At 39.1% G+C, this 25,432-nt stretch overlaps 1 protein-coding gene across 1 annotated transcript in view; it reads right to left on the reverse strand.

Annotated features, from left to right (window-relative positions):
- Positions 1-6,774: 6,774 nt before the first annotated feature.
- LOC101856733 (1-deoxyxylulose-5-phosphate synthase YajO) overlaps positions 6,775-25,432 on the reverse strand; it is a 24,315-nt gene continuing 5,657 nt past the window's right edge. Inside the window, exons 2-8 of the mRNA XM_005097396.3 lie at positions 23,810-23,872; positions 22,620-22,805; positions 16,041-16,199; positions 13,976-14,154; positions 11,301-11,352; positions 8,541-8,702; positions 6,775-8,043 (exon numbers count right to left, since the gene is read on the reverse strand). Of these exons, the coding sequence (XP_005097453.1) occupies positions 7,948-8,043; positions 8,541-8,702; positions 11,301-11,352; positions 13,976-14,154; positions 16,041-16,199; positions 22,620-22,805; positions 23,810-23,872 (897 nt within the window). The 3' untranslated portion in view covers positions 6,775-7,947. The remainder of the gene's footprint in view (positions 8,044-8,540; positions 8,703-11,300; positions 11,353-13,975; positions 14,155-16,040; positions 16,200-22,619; positions 22,806-23,809; positions 23,873-25,432) is intronic.

The raw sequence follows: 25,432 nt of genomic DNA on the forward strand, positions 1-25,432 counted from the left end.
TTCTTTCTAACTACTTCTTTGGTCTGTGTAGTGGGACAAATGTCCTAGTTGGAAGGAGGGAAAAGTATATACATACAATGTATGTGTGTGTATAATTAATATTATATATATATGTATTAAATATATATGTATGTTTATGTAAAACACGCATCAACACATCCACACACATCATTGTATATCAATGAGATGTAGCTATATTTGCTATCAAAATTAGTAGGGCTACTGTTTTATTTGAATTCAGAATTCCTCTGTTCGAACATTGGATAACGTGTCTTCTCTTTTGATGCCATTACTTGGTTGTGATATTTATTTCCTTGTTATGTACTCTGATGATTCCCAGTGAATGTTTCTGTGATGACGTGAAAGTGGATTGATGCTGTTTGATGTTCCATGCACAACTGTTTTTTATTCTCCAAAAAGTGTATTCCAAACATTTGTTATTTTGGTTCTGGATAGACTTTGATTAAATACATCATTGTGATGTGTGAAAGTATTCAACTTTAACCCCCCCCCCCCTTTCCCCCACCAGGGCAATGCTACTGACTGAAGTTGTCTTTAGGCCATTTCCGAAGGGGGGGAATATTAACAGACATGTTCTTATACTTATGCGCAGTAGAATTGTAAATGGGCTGATTTATCAGTGTCATGCTCATACTGTGCCGGAACAACATACATGTAGGGGAAACTGCTGCTTTTTCTTTCCTCATCCTTACTTTCGTCATTTTTCCTCTCCTTTTTTTTTGTATATTTGTCATTCTCTTGTGAACTGCTCTTTCCGGGGTGCCTTGATGATAGTTGAAGCAGACTTTGTGCTGTTGAGGCTAGACTCCTGATTCCCCATTTAGACTTCTCTGTTGACACCCACCCCTTGGCACTCATATGACCTTATGCAGGTGCGAGTGTTAGAGGTGTTATTGGTGAGTAACATACATCATGTATGAAGAAAAGGAGAAGAGATATAAGGACGATAGGTGTCTGATAAGAAAGAAAGAGCAGACCTCACCAGAGCACATTCCAGTCACCCACCTATATTCAACATTGAGTGAAATTTCTGTTTAAAAGGACAATTCATTTTTCTTGTAATAAAGAGGAGAACAGGCCAGGCCCCCTCACACTAAAACACATACAGTGCAGCCTCTCAATAACGACTTTCGATATATATATATATATATATATATATATATATATATATATATATATATATATATATATATATATATATATATATATATATATATATACACATATATACATACATATATATATATTCTTACACCCACACACACACACATTGACATACAGACACACACGCTCATGCACACACACGCACACATAGACACACACACGCACACACACGCGCACATATATACTTTTGTAATCATTGTTGTCTGTGGAATGTATCCCTCATATTCAGGGTTGGCCCTGATCAGATACAATGTTTTAAAAGCCTGCCTCCTAAGTCACCAAAATTGTGATGAGTGGGACATAACATAATATGTTTCAATCACTTATAAGAATTATTTACCAGATTTGATTGTATGAAGAGAATGTCAGGTTTATTATATATCATTGGCCAACTGTTTAAATGTTCTGGGCCCACAATATTGATACATTTTTGTTTTGTAGTTTCTTAATTTGTGGTATCGGTTTCATGTACTCAAGAAATATTGCTTACAAATTTAAATTTTAAATGTTGAAGCCCCCCCCCCCCCTCCTTCCACGTAAATACATAACGTACGAGATGTGTACTATTGTGAAAAAAACGAAATAGTTTTTTTCTCTCTTGCAAAAATTTCCTTTCTGGGCTTAGTGCATTTGTACCGCGTGCTGACGATATGCTTCTTTTAGTGCGTTTTAATGACTATGAAAGATACCAAAATATTTTAAGGAACGATTAGTATTGTGTTGTGATGTGATCTGTTTCCATGTTCGGGAATGTGATACTTATTTCATTAGCTCCAATGTTTGTGTTTTAGCGTATTTTGTTGCATTGAAGAAAAGGAATTTTCAATGCAGATTCTTTTTCTTCGCTCACTCACATTTGATTTTGTTTTACTGACACTTTTTTTCTGCTAGATTGTCTTTTATTGAATGAATTATAATGCAGACATGATTCTCTGAAATCTTACAGTCAGCTTGTGAGCCCTATCATCTCATTACTACATGCACCCCTTACTGTGTATTTTTATAATAACGTTAAACTATAGAATGGAATTTCAATTAAGGACAAAACGGTTCTACCATTTGACCTGTTTGCATAGAATGGGATATGAAAGTTATTTCATGTTCTCCAATGTTTTTCTTGCCAAGTATTATGGTGATTTGACACAGTGGAAGGGAATGTTCAATGTGCTTTTTCCCCCCAATATTTGTTCACTTTTGTTTTTGCTATGTTTTATTTTATTTGATGAGTTATGATGCAGACATGGTGCTGATTTTTGGTTCCCTTTTTTAAATGTGTGGTCAAATAATGTCCAGTAGCATGTGAACTGTTGTTCATCACTGTGGATTTTTTTTTTGGCATGAGTTTATGATATTCTCCAATGATATCCGGTGGTCAAGTGGTGAGGGATTTCAGGCTAACAGTAAATTGCTACCTCAGAATTACAAAGTTCTATCTGACATTTTAAAAAAATGTTTTGAATTATTAAGACAATGAGGTCAGAAACCAAATGTTTTATCTGCTCTATCAAAATGATAATATTAGTCGGAGTCGTTGTCAAGATATATTCAAAGAATTGCATTCGAAAAAGCTTAACATATTGTGAAACTCAACATTTTTTAACGTAAAATTTCTCAAAACTATAGGTACTGAGCAGGTAAAACTTTGTCATTCTAAGGAAGCGAAATATCTGGGATACGTCGGTGACACAATACTTAGGTGGATGTTCACTAGAGTGTGTCTTTGAACAAGTCTCTCGATAACCCTTGCTCAATAATGGGGTGCTGCACAGTGGCGATCAGCAATGGCGTGTTCGTAGTATGTTATATCCGTGTGTTTTAGTTTGTATGTATTCATCTATGTTTTATGTTACGCAGTTGTAGACTAAATTTCCTCACGGGGATCACTAAATGTGAATTTTATTTATTTATTTAATTTATTTATTTAATTTATTTATCTACAGTTCAGCATTGGTAACACAATCATGTCCAAGATTGACAAATGTGTCCTACACATTCATAATTCGGGTTAACCGATAGCTATTTAAAAAGATATCAAATGGGTAATGGTAAATTGAACTAAATTGTATGTCCGTAATTTCGTGATTTCGTTGTTTCGTCATCTGTGCTCGACTGTATCTCTTTTTGATTTATTAGTTCCAATATTGCCATTTGTGAGAGAACTTCCACACTGTCCTTGCCCGTTGTGTCATTCCCCCTCCCCCCCCCCCCCATCCCTGTCTTGCTCACTTATTGTAATACTAATTTTAATACCAAGGCAAAAGCTTATTGAATGCAAAATGTGTTGTATTCAGTTTCGTTGGCCTCTAGTTCTCAAGTATTATATTTGTGATCTGTCATCATCATAGCTTCTATTGAAGAATTATCAGTGTGTTGAAATTGTTGCTTTTTTTCTTCTTTTTTTTTTTGGGTGCCAATAAAGAAGTTTATTCTCAAAAGTAGTTTGTTCATCTCTGCATTTTTACGGCTGGTTGGAGGGCGCCACTGGTAGGTCATAACTGTATAACACAGATAGCCCGAATTCGTCAGGACTCGCCTCGGTAGTTCAAGGAATGTGTTACAAAAAGATATTGAAGAAAAAACAAATAAAAAACAGGACTGCAGGCGTAGTTGACGGATGCGTGATTTAGAGTCTCTGTGTTTGACCTATCCGTGTTATTCTGTACTTCTTTACTTTCCCTCTGTTGTTTCTGTCTCTCCGACTTCTTCCCAGCACTAAAAGGCCATTGTTGTGTCAATGTGCTTCTTTTTACTCAAACAATCTGCGTTCTTTTATACTGTATACTGTTTCTTCCAACATATGCTTGGGTGATTAGAATGTTTTCTGTTGTGGTTTTCTCTTTCTTACCTATCAAACATCTATCGTCCTTACCTCTCCTCTTTCTTTTTTTTTTGTGGTGTTTTTAGTCTCTTGCAACACCTGTAACTCATTGACAATGCGAATTCTAATCAAACCCTTGAACTTGAAGACACATTTTTACCGGGGGGGGGGGGGGGGGGGGGGGGGGGGAGGAGGAAGCATCTAAACAAAAGAAAAATGAAACAACTTCTTTATTCATACAAATTAAAATATTAAACTCTGTTTGCTTTATATGAAATGTGAAAACGCAGGCGTCAGCTTGCATTTGTGACATACATGTATTATGCAAATCAGTACTTTTGATTTGTATGATGGTTTGAAATGTCCCGCCTGCATTTCATAGAAAAACTAAATAAAATGGTTTGGCCACCTCTTATGAATGTTATCCAGCCAGCCAGCTTCGAGATTCTGTAACACCAAGTACTCCCTCGAGAGTGTGTAACACCAAGTACTCCCTCGAGATTCTGTAACACCAAGTACTCCCTCGAGAGTGTGTAACACCAAGTACTCCCTCGAGAGTGTGTAACACCAAGTACTCCCTCGAGAGTGTGTAACACCAAGTACTCCCTCGAGAGTGTGTAACACCAAGTACTCCCTCGAGAGTGTGTAACACCAAGTACTCAAAAGAAAAGGTAGGCCATTCAAAAGATGGATTGAAGGGGTCAAAGAAACCCTGAGAAATTATAATATCCCAATTGTAAGGGCTGCAGAGCTGGCCTACCATAGAAAAAACTGAATCTCCCCTCGACGCTTAGGCTACCGGACTCGTAATCGTGAGATTTCGGGTTCGGGCTTCCGGCCTCAGTTCGGTCCGACGTTGTGTCCTTGGGAAAGGCACTTTACACGAATTTCCCAATTCGCTCGGTCCTTTCGGTGATGGATGTTGAATTCAAACTCTGAATCAGAGCTCCATCCTCTTAACTTTTAATAGGGGTGTTAAACCTATACCATTTCACCATTTTTTCACTGTTAACAAGTTCGGGTAACTACATTTTAACGTGTTTTGAACAATTTTGTCACGTCAGAGCCAACACTCAGATCCAGTTTCTATTGATAAAGAGTGCATTGGTTTAAAAAATGACAGAAACTCCTTGCACTGGTGACCAAAGTAAATAATGTCATCACAAAGCATGAACAAAGGAAAAGAACAGAAAATACTGACTTAGAATTTTTGTTTTGACGTTGACAAGTACAGCTAACCAAACTCAGAACTCAGTGATGTCGAAGTTATCGATTTCTAATTGTCTTGTTTTATGATCGGAGATTCTACTTCTTGTACGACTTTCATAATTTTATCGGTATGTAGAAGTTTCACATCAACTCGACTTAATTCCGAACTTTTCAGTTATGCCAGTACAGCAATAGCTTCATCTCTTTCTCACAATGTTGTACGGATAACTAGACAGCTTTCTTTTTCTCACAGAAAAAAAAGAAGATGCAACGTATCATGAGAACAAAAGCCTTTGTAAATATGATCACATAGCCTGTTTTGTTTCATCTTGGAAGCACTCCCATGTCAAAACACTTTGCATGCCGTTAACAAGCTTTTTAACAATTAAAGACTTGAGAACAACAAGGTGAAGTCACACATTTTCCTAAATATAGAGTTATGTAAATCATTTGAAAGCGGCGACAAAGGGCTATTTATTAATAGTACTGAGGAAACACTATTCTGTTCCTACGCCCAGTTATTCTAGTTCAAAGATGCAAAGCCTAAATGCAACAACAAGGTTAACCTATGTCCAGAAAAAAATTCTATTTAATCCCTCTAATCTAAACTTACTTATATATTTCATGAATGAGGTTTTAGCTTATTTTTTCTAAATCATTTAAATATGACTTGAACTTGGTGTTGTCCTCGGGTCTTCAATTCTAAGCCCATACAAAGCAAATTTTTTTTAAGGCGAGAGGAAAAAAGTTTCAACTAAATAAATTGCACCTATACATTATATATTTTTCTAGCTTTTTTCAACTTTTAAATTTGAATTTGGTTGGAATCTTTCTCTACCATAGGCAACTGATTAACAGATTAATAAAGAAGCTTCATATCGTAATAAATTTGAAATTATATTGGGATTATTACACCTGAACAGTTAGCCGACAATGCACTATTAGATGAAAGCAACTTCGTTTTACTTCAACTTTAATCTAAAGTTGTGAGAATCAAACTTCCATATAGTGGAATGAGATTAGCATGCGAATTATATTTTGTCACGTAATGTGTAACAAGAAAAACCTGCTGTTCAGTACCGTACACCTACAGTGGGGAGAGTAAAGAAGTTTTTGGAATTTTTAATGAAAGGTTTATTTTTCATAATCTATCTAGAATAACATGTACCGTATAAAAGGCTGTCCTTTTCATTTTAACATTCGCATCGAAGCCTGGAGTAGAACCATTTCTAATTCAGTCACAAAAGAAATAGATGTATGCATGGCAAGTTTTCCTATTATTAGATGAACAAGTCTAGATAAACAGTTTTTTATCTGTTTACCTCAAAAGTAGCAATAATGAGAAGTGTCATTTTGCTAGTCCAGAGATGATCTGTACCGCCTTCCTTTAAAAAAGGTTCTCAAAATAAACAGGCATTATACTGACATAAGACCCACTCACATGTTTATTTTGTCAGCATAGAACTGAACATATTACATGAAATTATTCTTTTTTTTTTGCAAGTTTCAACTGCAACACTGCCCATGTGGTTCATACTTGACAAATCAGAACTCAATAATTAGTTTCAGGCAATCAACATGTTTATTTTAGTAAACATATAAAAAGTGGGATGAACAAATAATATGAGACTTGAGTTTTTCGCTGTTGCACGAGACTGATCCCCAGATCCCCATCTTTCCCCTCTTCCAACACATACCAAGCAATGCGAACTTGTTACAAAGGGGAAAAAAAGAAATAATCAGAGGGGGGGAAAAAAGCCAAAACACAAAGCAGTATCTTTTTTTGTTATATCATAGTCCTGTTTTAAATAAGAAAAACAGGATCTCAAATTAACATCAACAAATCAAAAAATGGTCTTTTTTAAAAAAAAACATCAATTAGAATTCACTTTCTAAATAGTGTACTCTGTCTAGTATAATCTAGTAACCTTTTAACTCTACGCATACCAACATGACTGGTACTGTAAGTATTATTATTATTAATCAGTGACATTTACACTTGTTGAAGTTTGAAACTATAAGCAGAAGAAAAATAGACATCACTGAAACCGCAAGATAACAACAATTAAATAATTTAAAAAATTCATCTACAACTGCATGAGCTAATGCACCCCCCTCCCCAACAAACAGAACCAGAACCACCCCCCCCCCCCCTTCCCCCCACTCTAAAACAAATCATTGTCATTTTGAAGTAATGACTGTTTCAGTGAAAATGTAATACATCGTAGGATACATTGAAATCCTGTTGCAGGAAGAAACATATGCATGAAAAAGGATTTTCAACTCCAAGACAAGTGAAGTATATAACTCCATTGAAGAAAGTCTCACGAAAATAAGTAACCCTCCAACAAGTAAAAGCAAAATGCTTGTGCGTTAATAGAGAAAGCATAAGAAATAATATCCTCCAGCAGACATTATGCATTTCTAAACATACCAATAGACGCTGTCATTACAGCCTTACAAAAGTAATGAACAATGAACTTTTATTTTTACTTCTAATAAAAATATTGATACTAGGATTGAAATACCTCTTGCTCTGGAAGTACCCATTATTTAGACACCTAGAATTTTCGGAACTATCGCTAATGAGCATCAAACCACTTGAAACTACAATGTTGATATTTGAGAAAGTCGGAACTTTATTCAAAAAACTAATTTTTTCTTTCGAAAATCATAAATAACCCCTTTTCAACCTCAAGACCTCAATTCTAAATGGTCCGTGCCACATCATTGGTCTATTCGCAACGGTCCTGGGGTGCCCACTGGTCAAGGGACAAGCCAATCTTTGCCTTCACGGGTTCCGTGACCTCTCTCAGTTGCTGGACAACTTCCTGTTGACAGAATCGAGAACACAGGTTCATAATTAATACCGTAGGGGACTTTATATACTACGAGACACAAAAAGATAATTTTCATATCAAGCATTGCAGTGTAAACACGTTAGTTTTAATAAGATTTCACTGCACTTGCAACACAATAAGGTCATATATGTGCCGAAGATTAGAGGTGTTACAAAAGAGTAACCAGAACAAAAAAGAGGAAAGATAAGGACAATAGATGTATGATAGGAAAGAAGGAGTACACCACATCAGAGCACCCGTCAACCACAAACGTGTAAAAACAAAAGAAGATAAAACAATGAAGACAAAGAACAAACCTCATTATTTGTAAAAGTATTCACACAAGATGCAAACCTATGCTTACTTAAATTAAATATTCATGCCAACTAGGAAGGGGGCGGTGGATGTGGGAAGGTCTTTGTTTGCACAGAAAATTATTTGTTACAGCAGGTTCGACTGTATTCAAATCCTGTGAGGAGCTCACTCACGTTGCTCAGTTTGATAACTTCACTGTTCTCCACCATCTGCTGCGGTGTGCTGGCGCCGACGATGACAACATCGATCCCTTCTTGTTGAAGAATCCACGACAAGGCTGCTTTAGACATCTGCACTCCGGCGTTCTGGCAGATCTCTGCCATTTTCTTCAGTGCCTGGGAATTTTAAAGAGAGAAAGTAATGCTTTTTCGTTGGGTTTTTTTTTTCAATTAGTGGGAATGGGTACCCAGCTATAGACAGTGAAAGATCTTGTCAGTTTGTTAGTATTTGAGCGCTTAACCAGTTGCTAGCACTGCATGCTTTCTGGGAAGCTGAGAATGTTTCTGAGGGTTCTATGGTCTGCTTGGGTAATAATACAGTGGGTTAAGCGCATAGAGCTTGCTTTCGCGTGGGAACATGCGCTATACAAATGCTATTTATAATCATTATTAGTCGTACGACCGAAGACTTGAATTTTAACTTGCATTCTTTGGCATGAAAGGACACCTATGTCAAGAACACTGGTCTCTGTCTCGCAAAAAAAACTTATTGTCGAAAAAAGATAAGTACCGTAACAATAAAATAAGTAAATAGGTTTAACGCCCATATCAACACTATTAGATTATGTATGAGGTGTGACCTCCACATTTAATATTTGTCTCTGACGGGACCGAGCCAAATGAATTGACAGCCTTGGAAACTCCACAACCCCAGTCTGGTTCAAGAGTGCCCAGTCTGGTTCAAGAGTGCCCACTCTTGGATTCAAACCTGAGATATTCATTCCGTAGTCCAGCATGATACCAACTACCAAAACTTACAAAAAAACATAAAAACCAAAAGCTTTTCAGTCTGTTTCATGAGTACATGGATGTGAAATATAGAATGAAAGAAAAAAACCCAAACATTTTGATAAAGGTCTATAACACACACATCATTCCAAATTCCAACAAAAAGACTGTTACATCAATTGTAGTAATGTTTACAAGTGACTGCCCCCCCCCCCCCCCCAAAGATTACAGTGCAGCCTCTCTATAACAACCTTCGATATAATGACATCCTCTGTATAGCGACATGCATGGTGCCCAGGTCCCAATTTTTTCCTCTCATATCATTAGAACCTTTTGGTTGCCTCTCTATAACGACAACTCTTTACAACAACATTTTTTCTGGTCCTGACGATGTTGTTATAGTGAGAGGCTGCACTGTATTAAGGAACACCACTGTCAATAACAAAAGATTATAATACTCAACATTATTCAAGTAAAAACATTTTTCAAAGCATAACAAATTGAACTAAATAAAAATTATGCAATAAAATAAGGTAGACAGTGTTAACGTTCAGCAAAAAACGTGAGGCAGCTTGGTGGAATCAGGCTCTCGTCAAAATAATCAAAGTGAAGAAACTTGCATTTTTCCACAGGTTGTGAATTTTTATCAAATTTTTGTTTTTTGGCTCGACACCTTTCATGCCCATGAAAGAACTAATTTCTGTCTGGATTTTTCTGAAAAACGTTGATTAAAGGCACAAAAAATGTAAATTTTCAGTTACCACGGACTGTTACCACAAAGACTACTGAATAAGGTCCAGACTTTCATCAACAGATGTATGAGGAGTATTTTAAGAATTAAGTGGCAGGATAGAATAAGAAATGAAGAGCTGTGGGAAAGGACAGGACAAAAGGATATAGAAGTAGAAATAGGACTAAGAAAGTGGTGATGGATGGGACACACCTTAAGAAAGCCCAGCGGAAAAATCACAAGACAGTCACTGCAGTGGAACCCCCAGGGAGCACGAGGCAGGGGTAGGCCACGGGAAACATGGAGGAGATGCGTGGAAAGGGACATGAGAGAAATGAAGCTCACTTGGAACGAGCTTGGAAGGATGGCTCAGGACAGAGATAAATGGAAGGAGCTTGTATGTGGCCTATACTCTGCCAGGGGTGAAAGGCATTGATGATGATGATGACGGACTATTAAGATAGGAAATAATTAATCTTTGGCGGCCATTTTCTCACTAATTTTACCTCTGAAAACAGGTGACCCCCCCACCTCAATCAATCGCAAATATCTCCAATTGTATTCAAGATAAATGGATATTTTTTTTCATCCAAATAAAGACAAGTGAACATGCTTTAAGATGGTACCAATAACTCTATATGCCCAAAAATTGACGAGAGCCTGATTCCACCACGCAGCCTCACAAATGTATTTTCAGTACACACAGGTCATGACACAGGAGGAACAAAGACACATCCTAAATAAAATTTATAAACACACAAGACTACGACGTACATAACTTCAATTGTACATAACTTCAAGTGTACATAATTTTAATACAGCGGAACTCGGATTCAGCGAGCTCGGACTCAACGAGAACTCGGATTCAACGAGATGAGATAGATTCCCCGTTTTTTTTCCTTCTTTAAATTCAATAAAAATAACCCGGATTCAACGAGCATTTAAATCAGCGGGCTCGGATTCAACGAGGTCGCTTCCAGGGTGAACAGCCCCCGCAATACAACTTTTGGTAAACAATTGAGAGGACAGAGGCGTGTGCATTTGAACAGTCTTTTGTTTGACACAGCTCATAATATACAGGCATTTTAGGCACTACTTATGACTTCTCTTTATACATGACTTGCTCAGTGTCTGTAATTATCTACACAAAACCTTCTGTTTGCTATAACAAACACTCGAATTCAACAAGATTTTAGGTCAGGCCCAGTGACCTCGTTGAATCCGAGTTCCACTGTAATTTGTGATCTCCTCCTCACCTCATCTACCTCCTGTTCAGCACCTTCTTGTCCATGTCGAGACAACGAGGTTCTAGAGATAAAAAAGAACAAAGAAAACAATACAGAGATTTAAACCTTCTAAGACTCAGCCAGCAACTCGCAACCTCAGTGCTTTCTTGTCGTATCTCTGTTTTAAATAAATGTGAAAACTGTTCATAACAAAGAGTGAGCTTAAGAAGGAGTCATATTTTCATTGTTAAAAAAAAGGAGATATGATAAGAAAGAACTGAGGTTGCGTACTGTTGAGGAGCAAAGTGGGCATCTTACACAGTTTCCTTACATTAATATAATGTAAAATATAACACAAAGGGAGAAATGGGAAGTGGCAGTTCGGACAGGTGATTGTCTTATACAGGACGCCGCTATAGCATGTTTTATCGTATATATTGAGCAACAGTATAACACGGATAGCTTAGATTCGTCGGGAACCGCCTCGGTAGTTCGAGGGATATCTTACAACTATAAAGAAAAAAAGAAAAAAAACCCAGGACCGCAGGCACAGTTCGATGGATCCGTGATTTCGAGTCTTCTGTGTTCGATCTATCCGTGTTATACTGTATTAGTTTGGTTTGAAATGTATCTTACATTCTGCGTTCAACATTTAATCCCTACCATCAAGTGCCTGATCTTACATAGACATTGGCAATCATAAATCCCCATTCATTTCTTTGCTATGATGTTCTTAAAAAAAACGTTACTATCATCCTGGTCTTTCCCGTCTTCTATTTAGTTTCAGTAAGATTTTGTCTCTTCCTATTTTGTCTTTATCATTGAGTGTCCCGCGTGCGGTTCTTTTTAAAGCATATCTCATTCCGCATTCAATCATCATCATAATCATCATCAAGTACCAGATCTGCGACTGACATTGGCCATCATGGTTCTCCATTCATCATTTGCTAGGATGCTCTTAAAAATCTACATTACCCTGATCTTTCCCAGTCACCCATCTCTTAAGGCTCTCCAAGTAGGTTGCCCTGGGTCTACCCCTGCCTCGATTGTCTTCAGTTTTGCCAGTGAGAGCTACACGTTCAAGGCCTTTATACTTTATGTCTATTCAGATGTCCCAAAAACAGCATTTGTCTTTACCTGACCGTTTTCGTCACCTGAGCTTCTTCAAGTACTACCTCATTGATTTCTTTTCAATGCACAGAGAAAAGAGAGCATTACAAATATACATCGGTCAGAATAAGTCGTGTTGAACACTGTGTCAACGGAGGCGTAAAACATACATGAAAATAAGATCTTGTTTGAGGACATGCCGTTCTTCGTCTTAGGTGACACATAATGGCGTATCTTGTTGATATAACAAAGTTCAACACCCCATACAAAGTAAATTGTTACCTGTTCCTGTTTCATAAAACTATTGTAGAAGATTTATTAAAGTTATTTCTATTGCCTCGCTTTGAAATAGTCTATATTGTGCCTATCAACTCTTTCACTACGCCGGGCCATGTTCCACGGCAGGTGTTACTCTCAATGCTGGACTGCGAGCACTTCCTGCTGCAAAACCACACCTACTTTTGATATAATCCAAACTGAAATTTCGAGAGAAGAGTGATCGGTGTTAGCAACATGCAGAGATAGGTCATTATTTCCCCTTTATTTTTATATATTATTTATAATACATGTGGTTAATATTGAAAATTCAACTCAAAATCTTTAATTTGTCCGAGGGTAAGCAGAATCAGAAAGTAGGTCACAGACAGGGCCCGGTCCATGAGAGGAAAACCCCCAGGTAGTGAAAGAGTTAAAAAGGTTTTAACTACCACAAAAACAACACAATAACAAAGGTCAAGTCAGAAATTCAGACTTCTAGTTCGGTGTTCAACTTTGCTATCAGCTAAATGACTCAAAGGTCACGAAGTGGGTTGTGATAAAAAGCAAGCACATCAAACGACCGATAACAACGACTACAAATGATAACAAGTACTCAAAAGGTCATTTACTATGTTCACTGTCACATATAACGGTAGACAAAAAGCCCATCTGCATCAGAGGAAAATTAAACTGCAAAGTGCAACATTCTTTCATGACACATAGTTCCGGTTACTTCAAAGATAGGCATGTAATATATATATATACAAAGGTACAAAAATATAGAGTGTCACACATGCCCTGGAAATGCCCTAATGTCTCCGGGAAAAAAAAAGGGGATGGGGACTGCAACCATAGAGACTGCAACCATAGAGACTGCAACCATAGAGACTGCAACTATAGAGACTGCAACTATAGAGACTGCAACTATAGAGACTGCAACTATAGAGACTGCAACCATAGAGACTGCAACTATAGAGACTGCAACTATAGAGACTGCAACCATAGAGACTGCAACCATAGAGACTGCAACTATAGAGACTGCAACTATAGAGACTGCAACTATAGAGACTGCAACCATAGAGACTGCAACCATAGAGACTGCAACTATAGAGACTGCAACCATAGAGACTGCAACTATAGAGACTGCAACTATAGAGACTGCAACCATAGAGACTGCAACTATAGAGACTGCAACCTGGAAAAAATTCAAAATTAATTCCTCCCAAACTGAAAAAGGCTTAAATGTGTCTCGTGTACTCATATGACCTTATGAAGTTGCAAGCGCCATAAAACGCTTACAAAAAAAAAAAACCATGAAAAAAACCAAACCAACTTACGAGTCCTTGGAGAACAGCTTGCCTCTCCTCCTGCCCTCTGGTACCTCGCTGAGGCTGGCGTACTTCCCTGCCAGCAGTCCCTGCTGTAGCGGCGAGTAGGCCAGGAGGCTGATGTCGTACTTGATGCAGTCTGGAATCATGGCGTGCTCCGCTGATCTCCACAACAAGTTGTAGCCAATCTGGGGAAAAAGGCATGGATTTAAACATTTCAGACTGAATATAATAGTATAACACGGATAGCTCGAATTCTTTGAGACTGACCTCGGTAGTTTGAGGGATCAGAAGTTTGAGGGATATCTTACAAAGATAAAAAAGAGAAAAAAAAAGCGGACCGGCAGGCACAGTTCGATGGATGTGTGATTTCAAGTCTTCTGTGTTTGACCTGTCCGTGTTATACTGTATTACTTTGCGTTGGTTACCTAAAAGGATGAAATTTCTTTGGCCACGTTTTTACAATTTCTACTTACTGTACTAAGACAATCACCCTACCACAATATGCCAAAGGCCCAGAAAGTTGTGTCACTAACAAGGCAATCCCCAATGTCCGGATCAGATGTGGGAACAACTTTTTACTAAGACAAATCTCTTCAATCACAGTTCAGGTGTAAATTATATAATGAGATTGCATGACAGTGGAAATAGAAAAAAAAATTAGGCTAATTAGACTGAAAAAAAAGGGAAAATTAGACTGCCATAAATAGGAAAAGCGTTTGCTAACTTACATGTGAGTCCAAACCTCCCAACCCCCTCACAATCAAATAAATACAATTATTGTCATTATCACGGCTAAATTGACTACACAGAAATTTTTATACAGATCATTGAAGTTTAAGACAGAGACCAAGATACATAGACAGAACAGAAGATACCAAAGATTTTGCGAGCCAATTTAGAATTGTTTGAATAAAGAGAAGCACATCAACGAAATAGTGACGGTTTAAGTGCAGGAAAAATATAAATACGAGACAAATGTGAGGCATCGAGGTGAAATCAGGCACTCGTCAAAATAATGAAATAGATGAAACTGGCATTTTTCTGTTCATTTGGCAATTTTTATCAAATTTTTGTTTTTTGACTCAACACCTTTCATGAAGGTCAATTTAAAAACCTATTTCTGTGTGGATTTTACTCAAAAAGGTTAATCTAAGGCACAAAAATGTAAATTTGCAGTTCCTAAGGACTCTAATGCTTTGGAAGTCGCCAGACTTTGGCGGCCATCTGCTCGCTAATTTTACCTCTGAAACTTCTACATTTTGCTAGCAAGCAGATGGGGACAAAGGTAACACAAGAAAACAAGTAGAGGAAGCAGACCACACACTCAAGGGCACCCAGGAACTACTTTTCTAGTGGTTGAAATGTGCATGTTTGTAAACAAGTCACCTTTGTTTCCATAAATATATTAAAAATACAGCCATCCCAACCACAATGATCTGATAGAGTAGAGAAATTGAGATCAGACAGAAGGGTATAAGAATAACAAAAAGGGAGAATCTATCAAGAAGCTTATCATCAGATTGATTGTTTTTGTGATAGATCCCGCCATGAATTATTTTGAAAAGTGACATGTGAGACATCACGCGGAAATCAAACACTTGTCAAAAAAATGAAATCGAAGACAACGGCATTTTTTCACAGGTTAGGCAATTTTTATCAAATTTTTTTTTTGGCTCATCACCTTTTTTGTCCATTTAAAAACATGTTTTTGTGAGGATTTTACTGAAAAATGTTGCTTAACCGCCCAGAAAATGTAAATTTTCAGTTTCCAAGGATTCTCAAGCTATGGAAATCCCCATACTTTGGAGGCCATTTTCCACAAATTTTTCCATTATAAACAGGCGACCCCCAACTCCTTCAATGGCAAATATCTCCACTTCTATTAAAAGATATATATAAGTATTTTCTTCATAGAAAGCAAGGCAAACAAACAATCTTTAAGATGATACCAATAAATCAACATACCCAAAAATTGACGAGCGCCTAATTCCACAGCATTGTGACACACACGAGAGAGTCTTACACTGAGCAGTTGAAATAATTTCTTTTTTAAAGACAAGCAGAGACAGACCTGGTTAACCACTGGTTTCCCTCCAGCCTCCATGAACTCCTTCATGTTTTTGGGACCGTAGTTGGAAAATCCATAGTAGCGGATCCTTCCCAAGGCTACTTGTCTGTTCAGCTCAGCAATCGTTTCTTTTGGATCCTTCACAAAGCTGGGGAAATGAATCTGCAAAAAAACAAAACATAATGCTTAACTCTTTTTCTACCAGGCCAAAATCCACCACCGGCCCAGGGCTTTTCCCTGACCAATTTTTACGCCCCTACCCCGCCAAAGGAAAACGTCAAAACATCCAACTAAACACACACAAACCGTATCTTATGGCCCACCAAACTGAAGGTTAAAAAAAAATCTATCAGATGGCGATACAATATTGAAGATTTATTCCAATTATATTACTTTGGGGTTTCTAAAAGTGATTATGCAACATCGACGGTGTCAAATGGAATCAACAATTTTCCAGCTTTGAAAGGCCATAACTAAAAAAGTACAACAGCATCATTCAAACTTCCCAGGTAAGTTGCCTCAAGTAATGCAAAGAAATGCTGAAAGTTATGTATGTGTACCTAATATAGTAGTAAAAATATGAGACATATACTGAAATTAGGGGAGCGCTTTTTTCTCTCTCATATTTACGTTTTAAAGGGGACAAAAAAAGTGCAGAAATGACTAAAAATTGTCTGTCAGTGCAATATTTTCTTTCGTATCTGCTAAAAGGAAGTCTGTTCTATTATTTTGTAAACGTGGATCGGCCGAGAAATTTGTATCTTTTCATTACAGGATTGGAATAGATAGCGAGCCACTCGAGCCGTATTTTGCGGCTCTCGGTCCAGCGAGGCCAGGTCCACGAGCCGCATTGCGGCTTGTGGTAGGGAAAGAGTTAAGCATCTCATGATATAGAAATAAACAACTAAACTACTTGGAAAGTCAGAAGAATCACTGATCTAGGGGCAGTAAAGCTACACTGCTTGCAGTACAAGTTAAGTGGGTGGTTGGAGGACGCCACTGGTAGGTCCTACTTCTCTACTTTCCCTCTCTTGTTTCTGTCCGTGGGTCTGTCTGGCATTTTCACAGCAATAAGTCATCATTACTACTTTTCAATTCTTATTTCTCTGCTCAAATGCTCTAATAATAATAAATAAAAAGCATTTGTATAGCGCATATCCCCACTCGAAAACAAGCTCTATGTGCTTTACACTACATTATTACCCCAGCAGACCTTAGAACACTCAGAAACATTCTCAGCATCCTGGGAAGAAAACAGTGCAAAAAAGCAGCTGGTTAAGTGCTCAAACACTAACAAACTGACAAGATCTTTCACTGTCTATAGCAGGGTACCCATTTTCATCCGGGTGAAGTGGGAAACATTCGTGTAAAGTGCCTTTCCCAAGGACACAACGTCGGGCCCGCGGCTCTCAGAAAACATATACAGTCCTGGTCTTCTACCATCATCCATCGTTTCAAATTCTCCTGTTTTAGTAAGAGTTTCACAGACCTATGTTATCATTGACACTTTACCCCTCCAGTTCGCCTGAGAGTTACTTATTTATTTATTTGGGGGGGTGGGGGTGGGGGGGTTATAGTGCTTGCAACTGCATACGGTCATATGAGCGCACGGAACACATTAAATATTTTCAGTCGGAAGGAAATTTTGAATTTTGCTTGGGTGGAAGCCGGAACCTTATCTTACTAATTTAGGACCACGAAAGGATCTTTAACATGCCCAACATGCACACTGGACCTCCGAGGTTGTTCGCCCTCATCTGAGAAGGCTAGGTGTAGATCTTTATCACCATTAGATCAGGGGTGTGGCTGAAAGACAGCAGTAAGAAGGAGCAAAGGAGTAGCAGTGGAAAGGCTGCAGAAAGAGTCAGGAGTCCAAAGGAGGGGGACAAAAGAGGTGAGGGAGCGGGAGCAGAAGGTGGAGACGATGAAAACAGGTGAAAGGAGAACATTGTTAAAGAGCAGGAAAGGATGTGAAAGGAGAAAATTTTCCGTCACTATCCAGATTAGAACTTGGGACCTATCGACTGAGAGGCAAGCACCATAACCTCGAGACCACGAGAGTCCCCAGAGGGGGTTTGAGTACCAGCATACTGACTGCTTAGTGTAAGGGTGCCCACCAAGTGGAACCGAGCGTTTCTAGAAACGGAAGAGATTTCCCAACCGAGAACGGTTCCAAGTCGGAACGAGACCACGTGCGGAGCTGCTTCATTCTCAACCGGTTTTTCCCCGGTAGGAATTTTGGAGTGATATTTTTAGTTAACGTCATCTATATAGTTGACAGTAGCTAGGCTAGCCTAGATGTAGATCTAGGTGATCAAAACAGCGTCCGAGAGTCGTACTTCTTTTGTTATGGACGCAATAGCTTTGATGCTTCTATATTGGATGAGAAGAAGAAGGCAGAATTGCAGGTGCTACAGCGTACATAATATTTATCAGAGGTAGATAATATTATACGTATGTTTGGTATTAAACTAGTGTCATTTTTCACGCTGATTTCAAATCTGTCGTCAAAATGAGATTTGATAAAAAACTGGGTCTCTCAAATCCCTCCCGCCTGGAGGTTTTGTCGAATCACGGATCAAATCTAAGTGCTGCGCTTAGTTGTTCCTGTGAACGGACGACACATTGGAAAATTGTGGACACGAATCGTACGCATTCCGTGCGCTTTAGTTATTTTCATACTGAATAAATTAAAATGTAGTTCTACGGACGAGAAACGCTCGGATCCACTCGGATTGAGCCTTAAGACTCCACCATGTGCCATTTTGAAAAGTGACATAAGAAGGAATCTTACAGTGAGCTGTCAATATGCTGTGTTGGGAAAAGGGATGGGTTGAGGGGGGAAGGGGAGTAATTTTTCTATAAGATCCTGATGTATGAGCTAAAAGCAAAGAAGAGTAACTTTTTTGGGGGGGGGATCTCAGGAGTTATCTTTTATTATAGAAGGAGATAAAGACAGAACAAGTAACTGTTGAATAAATAATTGTAAATGTTTAACACCCCCATTGACACAATTCAGATAATTTAGGAGGTGGGTTGTTTCATCCCTGTCTGCCAGGCACGGCTGTTCAGTTTCACTCTCCGAGCGGCGCACTTAGTTGTAGCCCGTCTGACCCTTCTGACCCCTGTGACCCCTCGCGGAAGGTAATAAATCTCGACGCGTTACGCCACTTTCACCGGCCTATCCCTAGATCTGACCGCTCCGCGCGGAAAGGGTACAATTTCCAGAAATTAACTGGAATTTACAGCATAGTACTCCCTTTCTCCATCCCGTAAACCTAGGAGTGTTGTATACCAAATAAAAGCTCAGCATCTCCTCTATAACCCGTAGTTTGAAACCAGTTTCTATCTCGTTTTATACTCCGTTGGGATACCTATATACTACCACTGTTGTACAGCTCTGTGTTATTGAAGTTTTTGGATTTAAAAGAGAATTTTAATAATTCGAACCGACAATTTTTGTTTTAACCTTCATATTTCTTTTTATAAATCTATTCTCTCCATTGTGGTGAAAAATCTCAAGGTAGGAGCTAAATTTCCATGAACTAGCGCACTTTATGTGACTAGTCTAGTGCAACGCTCGGTGCAAAGAAAAACGCTGTGAAGCGAGAACTTGCCGTCAGACTTTCTTGTGTGTTATAGAGCCTTTTAACATCAAAGATGGAACACTCTTATTACATCCACTTTGAGAATTTAAACAAGTAGTGTCGTACTTCTGGTGGAAGAAGTTTAAAAACTAAGGTTTCTAAGCAGCGTCGATTTTTGTGGAAACACTTTAAGTCTGACTTATTGCAATATTATAGACAGAACATTGACAACGACACAGCGACAAGCATTCCAACACTCAGTGCAGGAAATGTGGCTCGCGAATATACACACTACGGAAGCAAATTACAAATGCGGCTTTGAAGTCCGCACAGAAATGTGTAGAAGACAGTGCCTATGTTTGGTCTGCTTACGACGCAAGCATAAACATTAACCAGTGCTCTGTGTGTGCTCGCTGTGTTAAACTTACCAAAAGGTGCCTTAAAGAACGCATTCCTTTGCTTACGGAAGGACACGAGTTGCCTTGTCCGCCCCCCGCTCTTATGGCAGTGGAGTCTGCGAGCATAACGGATACCCCCACCCCAGATGTTTCCTCTGTAAGTACAGGCGATGGTGCTCAGCCCTTTACCACTCAATCCATTGACAGCACATTTACACATACAGACGAAGACTCATTTTACATTTCACCAGAAACTCATATTTTGACATCCACACCTAAAACGAAGACGAAACAGTTCACAGACAGTACCAGCTCCCCATTAGTCAAAAATGAAACGACATTAGAGTCAACACTTTTGAAATCGGACACAGAGCTACTCACGCCGTTAGAAGTAAAAGTAGCTAGATCTACACATCTGATCAGACGAAAGCTTAACACATCACTGACGAAAGGACAGTTGAGGTTCAAAACAAAAGGACTGCCATTAGTGTTTCAAAGGATAGTCACACACAGAATATCATCTGACTTAGCAAGCTCACCGACAAGAAAACGAAGAACAAATATAATTAACAAAGTCAGGCAGTCGGTTGCTGGTAGAAGTAAAAGTGTTTTCCCACTCATTGACAAGACTGTGTGCATTAATCAACAATAGCAACAAGACATTTTGGTCCTACCTCATAAACGTAAGTGTGTTTGAAATTTCAAAGTCTGACTGTGAGCTGAAAATTAAGACTGTAACAATCTGTCGGTCCGTTTATTTTTAATTATTATTTTTTTAACATGTTTGTTTGTAATAATCAATCAATTGCGAACGCCACATTCCCCCTCTTTTAAACAACACTTTCTTTTACTTCTCCGTGATAAACATTATACTGTCGTAAACTACACCTTCGTCTTCATGTGATCATCTGGTTGTTGTTTCATTGACTTTCTCGGCTTTCATAAGAACTGGTGTTGTTTTATGTGTACAAAACATAACATTGCTGGGGAGCCGCTGACCGCGAGGCCGAGCGCCCGCAGGTAGCGTGACCGGGGCGTGACCTCGTCTCGGAGGTCAGGTCGGCCGGCAACTAAGCGATCCTGAGTGGAACAGCCGTGCAGGGTAAGGGACTTGGGCTGAGACTGACAAAGCAGACAGCATCCCAGCAGACTGACGTAGATACTCTATAAGATAAATAACTTCCCCACACGGGCATTTAGTTTTTGTAGTTTTAGTAAGCGTTTAACGGCACTTGCAACACAATAAAATCATATAAGAGCTGAAGATTAGAATTGTTACAAGAAAGTAACAAACACAATAAAGAAGGAGGAGAGATCAGGATGATAGACGTTTGATAGGAAAGAAAGAGCAAACCACACTAGAGCATCCATCAACCACCCGCGCACAGGCATCGGTTACTGTAGACTCTCTGACAGGCATTGACGTCACGTGTTCTCCACGTGGTGGCAAAGTGCCCAAACACTACACCAGAGACGTAGGTTCGGAACATTTGTAGAATCTAAGGATGAACCAGAGCATTCCTAACATAACAACATGTATTATCTTGCTTTACTTGAAGCTTATTAAGTATCTTTGTACAGCAAACCTTTAACAAAGTGTTATCTCCACCATAGAGCACTCAACACGGCACTTCCCAAACAGCAAAAGTCAGCAAAAAGGTCAGAGAAGTTGATAAAGTGGAGGACAGGCCTTACACAAGCCACAAGCGACGCGGTCACAATTCTGATAAAGTCAGAATGCAGAACTTACACACTCTATAGGTCAGACTTCATTATCTTGTGAGAGGAAACTCTGGATACATGTCGTGTTTCGGTCTGTCTCTCTGTCTGTCTGTCTGTCTGTCAGTCTGTCTCTCTCTCTCCCTCCCTCCCTCTCTCTGTATCTCTCCCACCCTACCACCACTCCACCTCAGTTTGCAGCATTTTGTTGATTCTTCCATGTGACTTTTTCTGTGTGCAAAAGAGCAAATTTTTTTTTTCACAGAAGGCCTACGTACATGTACAGTAATGTCCTGTTTTGTTGTGTGTATGCGTGAGTGCACCTAACCTTTGTAACATCCACTGCCATTATAAACAACCGAGACAAATTTCTCAGTGTGAGATGAATAAAGATTGTTATTGTCATTGTATTGTCCATTTACAAATTTGTACTTGTACTTACGTAAAGTGCATAGGGCTGCGTTCACGAGAGAGAAAGCGGCAAAAAATTATTTGCATTATTATCATTATTACTGGTTGTGTCTTTTGACATCTGGCTTTAACACTTTGCAATCACTTGGCGCAATAATCAGCCGCTGAAAATTATCCGTTCTGGTCACCTGGCGCAGTTGTGACCAGATGGGGTATTTTGTACTGCTAGCTGTGTGACTGCAATGAGATATAAACAATACATTCTCCCCCCCCCCCAGCCCCCCCTCAAAAAGAAGAAAAAAAACCCCAAAACAACCTAAGCACAACTTTATGAATTAAAAGAGTATTAGAGCTAACGTTCCACTCAGAATGCTGCTACCTGAAGAGTCCACACAAAAAAAGAAAACAATAACTTTATGAATTACAAAAGAGTATCAGAGCTAAGGTTCCACTCAGAAAGCTGTTACCTGAAGAACATCTACATATGAGGTCTGCAGCTTCTGTAATGACCTGGTGATGGCCTCGTCAATCTGCTGGGCCGAGTAGGGTGGCGTCTGGGGACCCTCCCTGAAGCCGAACTTTGTGGCCACAACAGCGTCTTGTCGACGGCCAAGGAGGGCTTTCCCCAACACTGCTTCAGAGCCAGCATAACCCTGGGGATTGCAAATGTAGACAAGCGGTTTACTGGTCAACGGTCCAAACGGTCGGAGGTGGCCACCCATTGTCGAGGAGAAAAGTCGAGACCTTCTCGGATCCAATGTCGAGGAGAAAAGTGATTGTCTTAGACAGGTTGTTATTTGATAAACAGTTGAGACGTTCTCGGACCCAAAATCGAAGAGAAAAGCGGTTGTCTTAGACAGCTGGTTCATGGGTCAACAGTCGAGACTGTCCAAAGTGGCCACCCATTGTCGATGAGAAAAGTCAAGACGTTCTCGTACCCATAATCGAAGAGAAAAGTCATGGTCTTAGGCAGGTGGTTTATCGGTCAACAGGCAAGGTACAGTCGACACTGTCCCAGATGGCCATTCATTTTTTAGGAGAAAAGTGATGGTCTTAGACAGCTGGTATATTTGTCAATGGTCGAGACTGTCCGAGGTGGCCACCTGTTGTTGAGGAGAAAAGTGATGGTCTTAGGCAGGTGGACATTTTGGACAGCGTGTCATTATGATATAAAATTATATAAGAAAAATTTTGCCCACATGGCAACCCCAATGACCATCTCTTTTCAATCTTAAAACCTCCAAAGCATTTTTATACAATATCCCACCCAGCCAGGCCATCAAACTTGCTAGAAACAGGAAGCTCTTTCTCCCCTTGACGCCATAGAGGTACAAGAGGACGGATAAAGTAAGTAAAGAAAAGCATTTTTAAAGTGCAAAACATCCACTTGGGACCTCCAATATTTTTTGCTTTTTTCAGAGAAGACTGGATGTTCTATCCTACGTACCCTACGATCGGGGGGTGCAGAAAGCATGAGAATAAAATCTTGATGGTGGTAGGGATTGAACTCTGGACCATAGGGTTGACAGTCAAACACCAGACTTATTGAACGACTGAGCCACCTGAAAATTTCCATATATAATTGTTTTACTGGCCAAAAATTTTAACAAAAAGAATGTTTGGATTTATCAAAAAGGTGAATTTGGCCTACACTTACCTCAGCTGTGTCAAAGAAATTGATTCCCAAGTCAAAACATTTGTCAACGATTGCTTTGGATTCCTGGGGAAGAAATGAAATTTATTTAGTTTTAGTAAGAGTTTTACAGCACTGCAACATGATATGGTCATATAAGTGCCGAAAGATAAGAGGTGTCGCAAGAGAGTAACAAACACTAAAAAGAAGGAGGAGAGATAGGAACAATAGATGTTTGATAGGAAAGAAGTAGACCACACCAGAGCACCTGCCAACCACCCTTAGGGAAATTTATAAACGTAACAATAACAAAGACTCCAGAATACATTTGTGGCCGACGAGGTGGAATCGGGCTCTCATCAATTTTTGGGCATACGGAGTGGATGGTATCAACTTTAGGCCTGTCCATTTTCCTTGTTCTGGGTGAAAATAATATCCATCTATGTTGAATAGAGGTTGAGATATGTGTGATTGAAGGAGATGAAGGTCATCTTGTTTCAGAGGTAAAATTAGCGAGAAAATGGCCGCCAAAGTCGAGTTATTTCTTTAGCTTGAGAGTCCGTGGAAACTGAAAATTTACATTTCTTATCCCTCTAATATACGTTTTTCAGTAAAAATCCACACAGAAATGTGCTCTTTAATGTCCACGAAAGGTGTTGAACCAAAAAAACAAAAGTTCCGCAGGAAAATGCCAATTTCTTAACTTTCATTATTTTGATGAGCGCCTGATTTCACCACGCAGCCTCACATTTCCATAAAGACACTTCATTTATTTGTCAAAGTTATCCTGCAGTAGACAGACATTCTAAAATATAGTTGGTTGAAAGAAATTTAAATTATTGTTACAATGATGAACAAGCTAGGAGATACAGACAGTTCCTTGTACAACCAACATAGGATGAAAGTCTCATTCAGAATGGGTGCCACTCACTCTTCATTGACCCTTCAGAAAAGGGGCCTCGTTTTTCTCAGAATCAACAAAGTCTTCCGTTCAGCTCTCGTACATGCTCACCGAATGACGGTCTGATCTTCCAAAAATTTGGGTCAAATAGGGGCTTCAATTGATGAAACCTCTGGCATGCTAGATTTTTTAAATTTTTAACCCAACCCCATTGCTAAAAAATACAATTATAAGCTGCCAAAATCCAATTAGGTCAGAACCACTGCAAAGACAATTAATTAAAGCCATAATATGATATAATTATACCCCAATGACCACCTCAGTCATCAACCCCCACAACAGAAATTTGGAAAACGGCCAGCAACAGCAAGAGAGGGTTTAAGATCAGAACATTTTGCTTCAAACAAAGGTGATTTTGAAGCACAAATATACGCAAGGAATTGATTTTGGCCTATATAATTATGTATTTTATGCGCCAGCAATCAGCTGTGACATGTTCAGAATGTCCTTGTTGAAACAGATGTGTTGTTGTGTTGTTGCTTCTGTGGAGGTAGGGCTAGAGGACCATGTGAAATCAATAGTTATCAATACCTGTACGAGAATAGGGAGAGAGAGATAGAGAGATGGAGAGTGACAGAGAGACAGAGATAGAGAGAGAGAGAGACAGAGATAGAAGTAAGGGAACAGAGAGGGAGAGAGAGAGGTAGGGTGAGGGAGAAGGAGAGAAAGAGAGAGAGAGAGAGAGA

The sequence above is a fragment of the Aplysia californica genome, unplaced genomic scaffold (assembly GCF_000002075.1).
Source record: "Aplysia californica isolate F4 #8 unplaced genomic scaffold, AplCal3.0 scaffold00153, whole genome shotgun sequence".
Taxonomy (NCBI): domain Eukaryota; kingdom Metazoa; phylum Mollusca; class Gastropoda; order Aplysiida; family Aplysiidae; genus Aplysia; species Aplysia californica.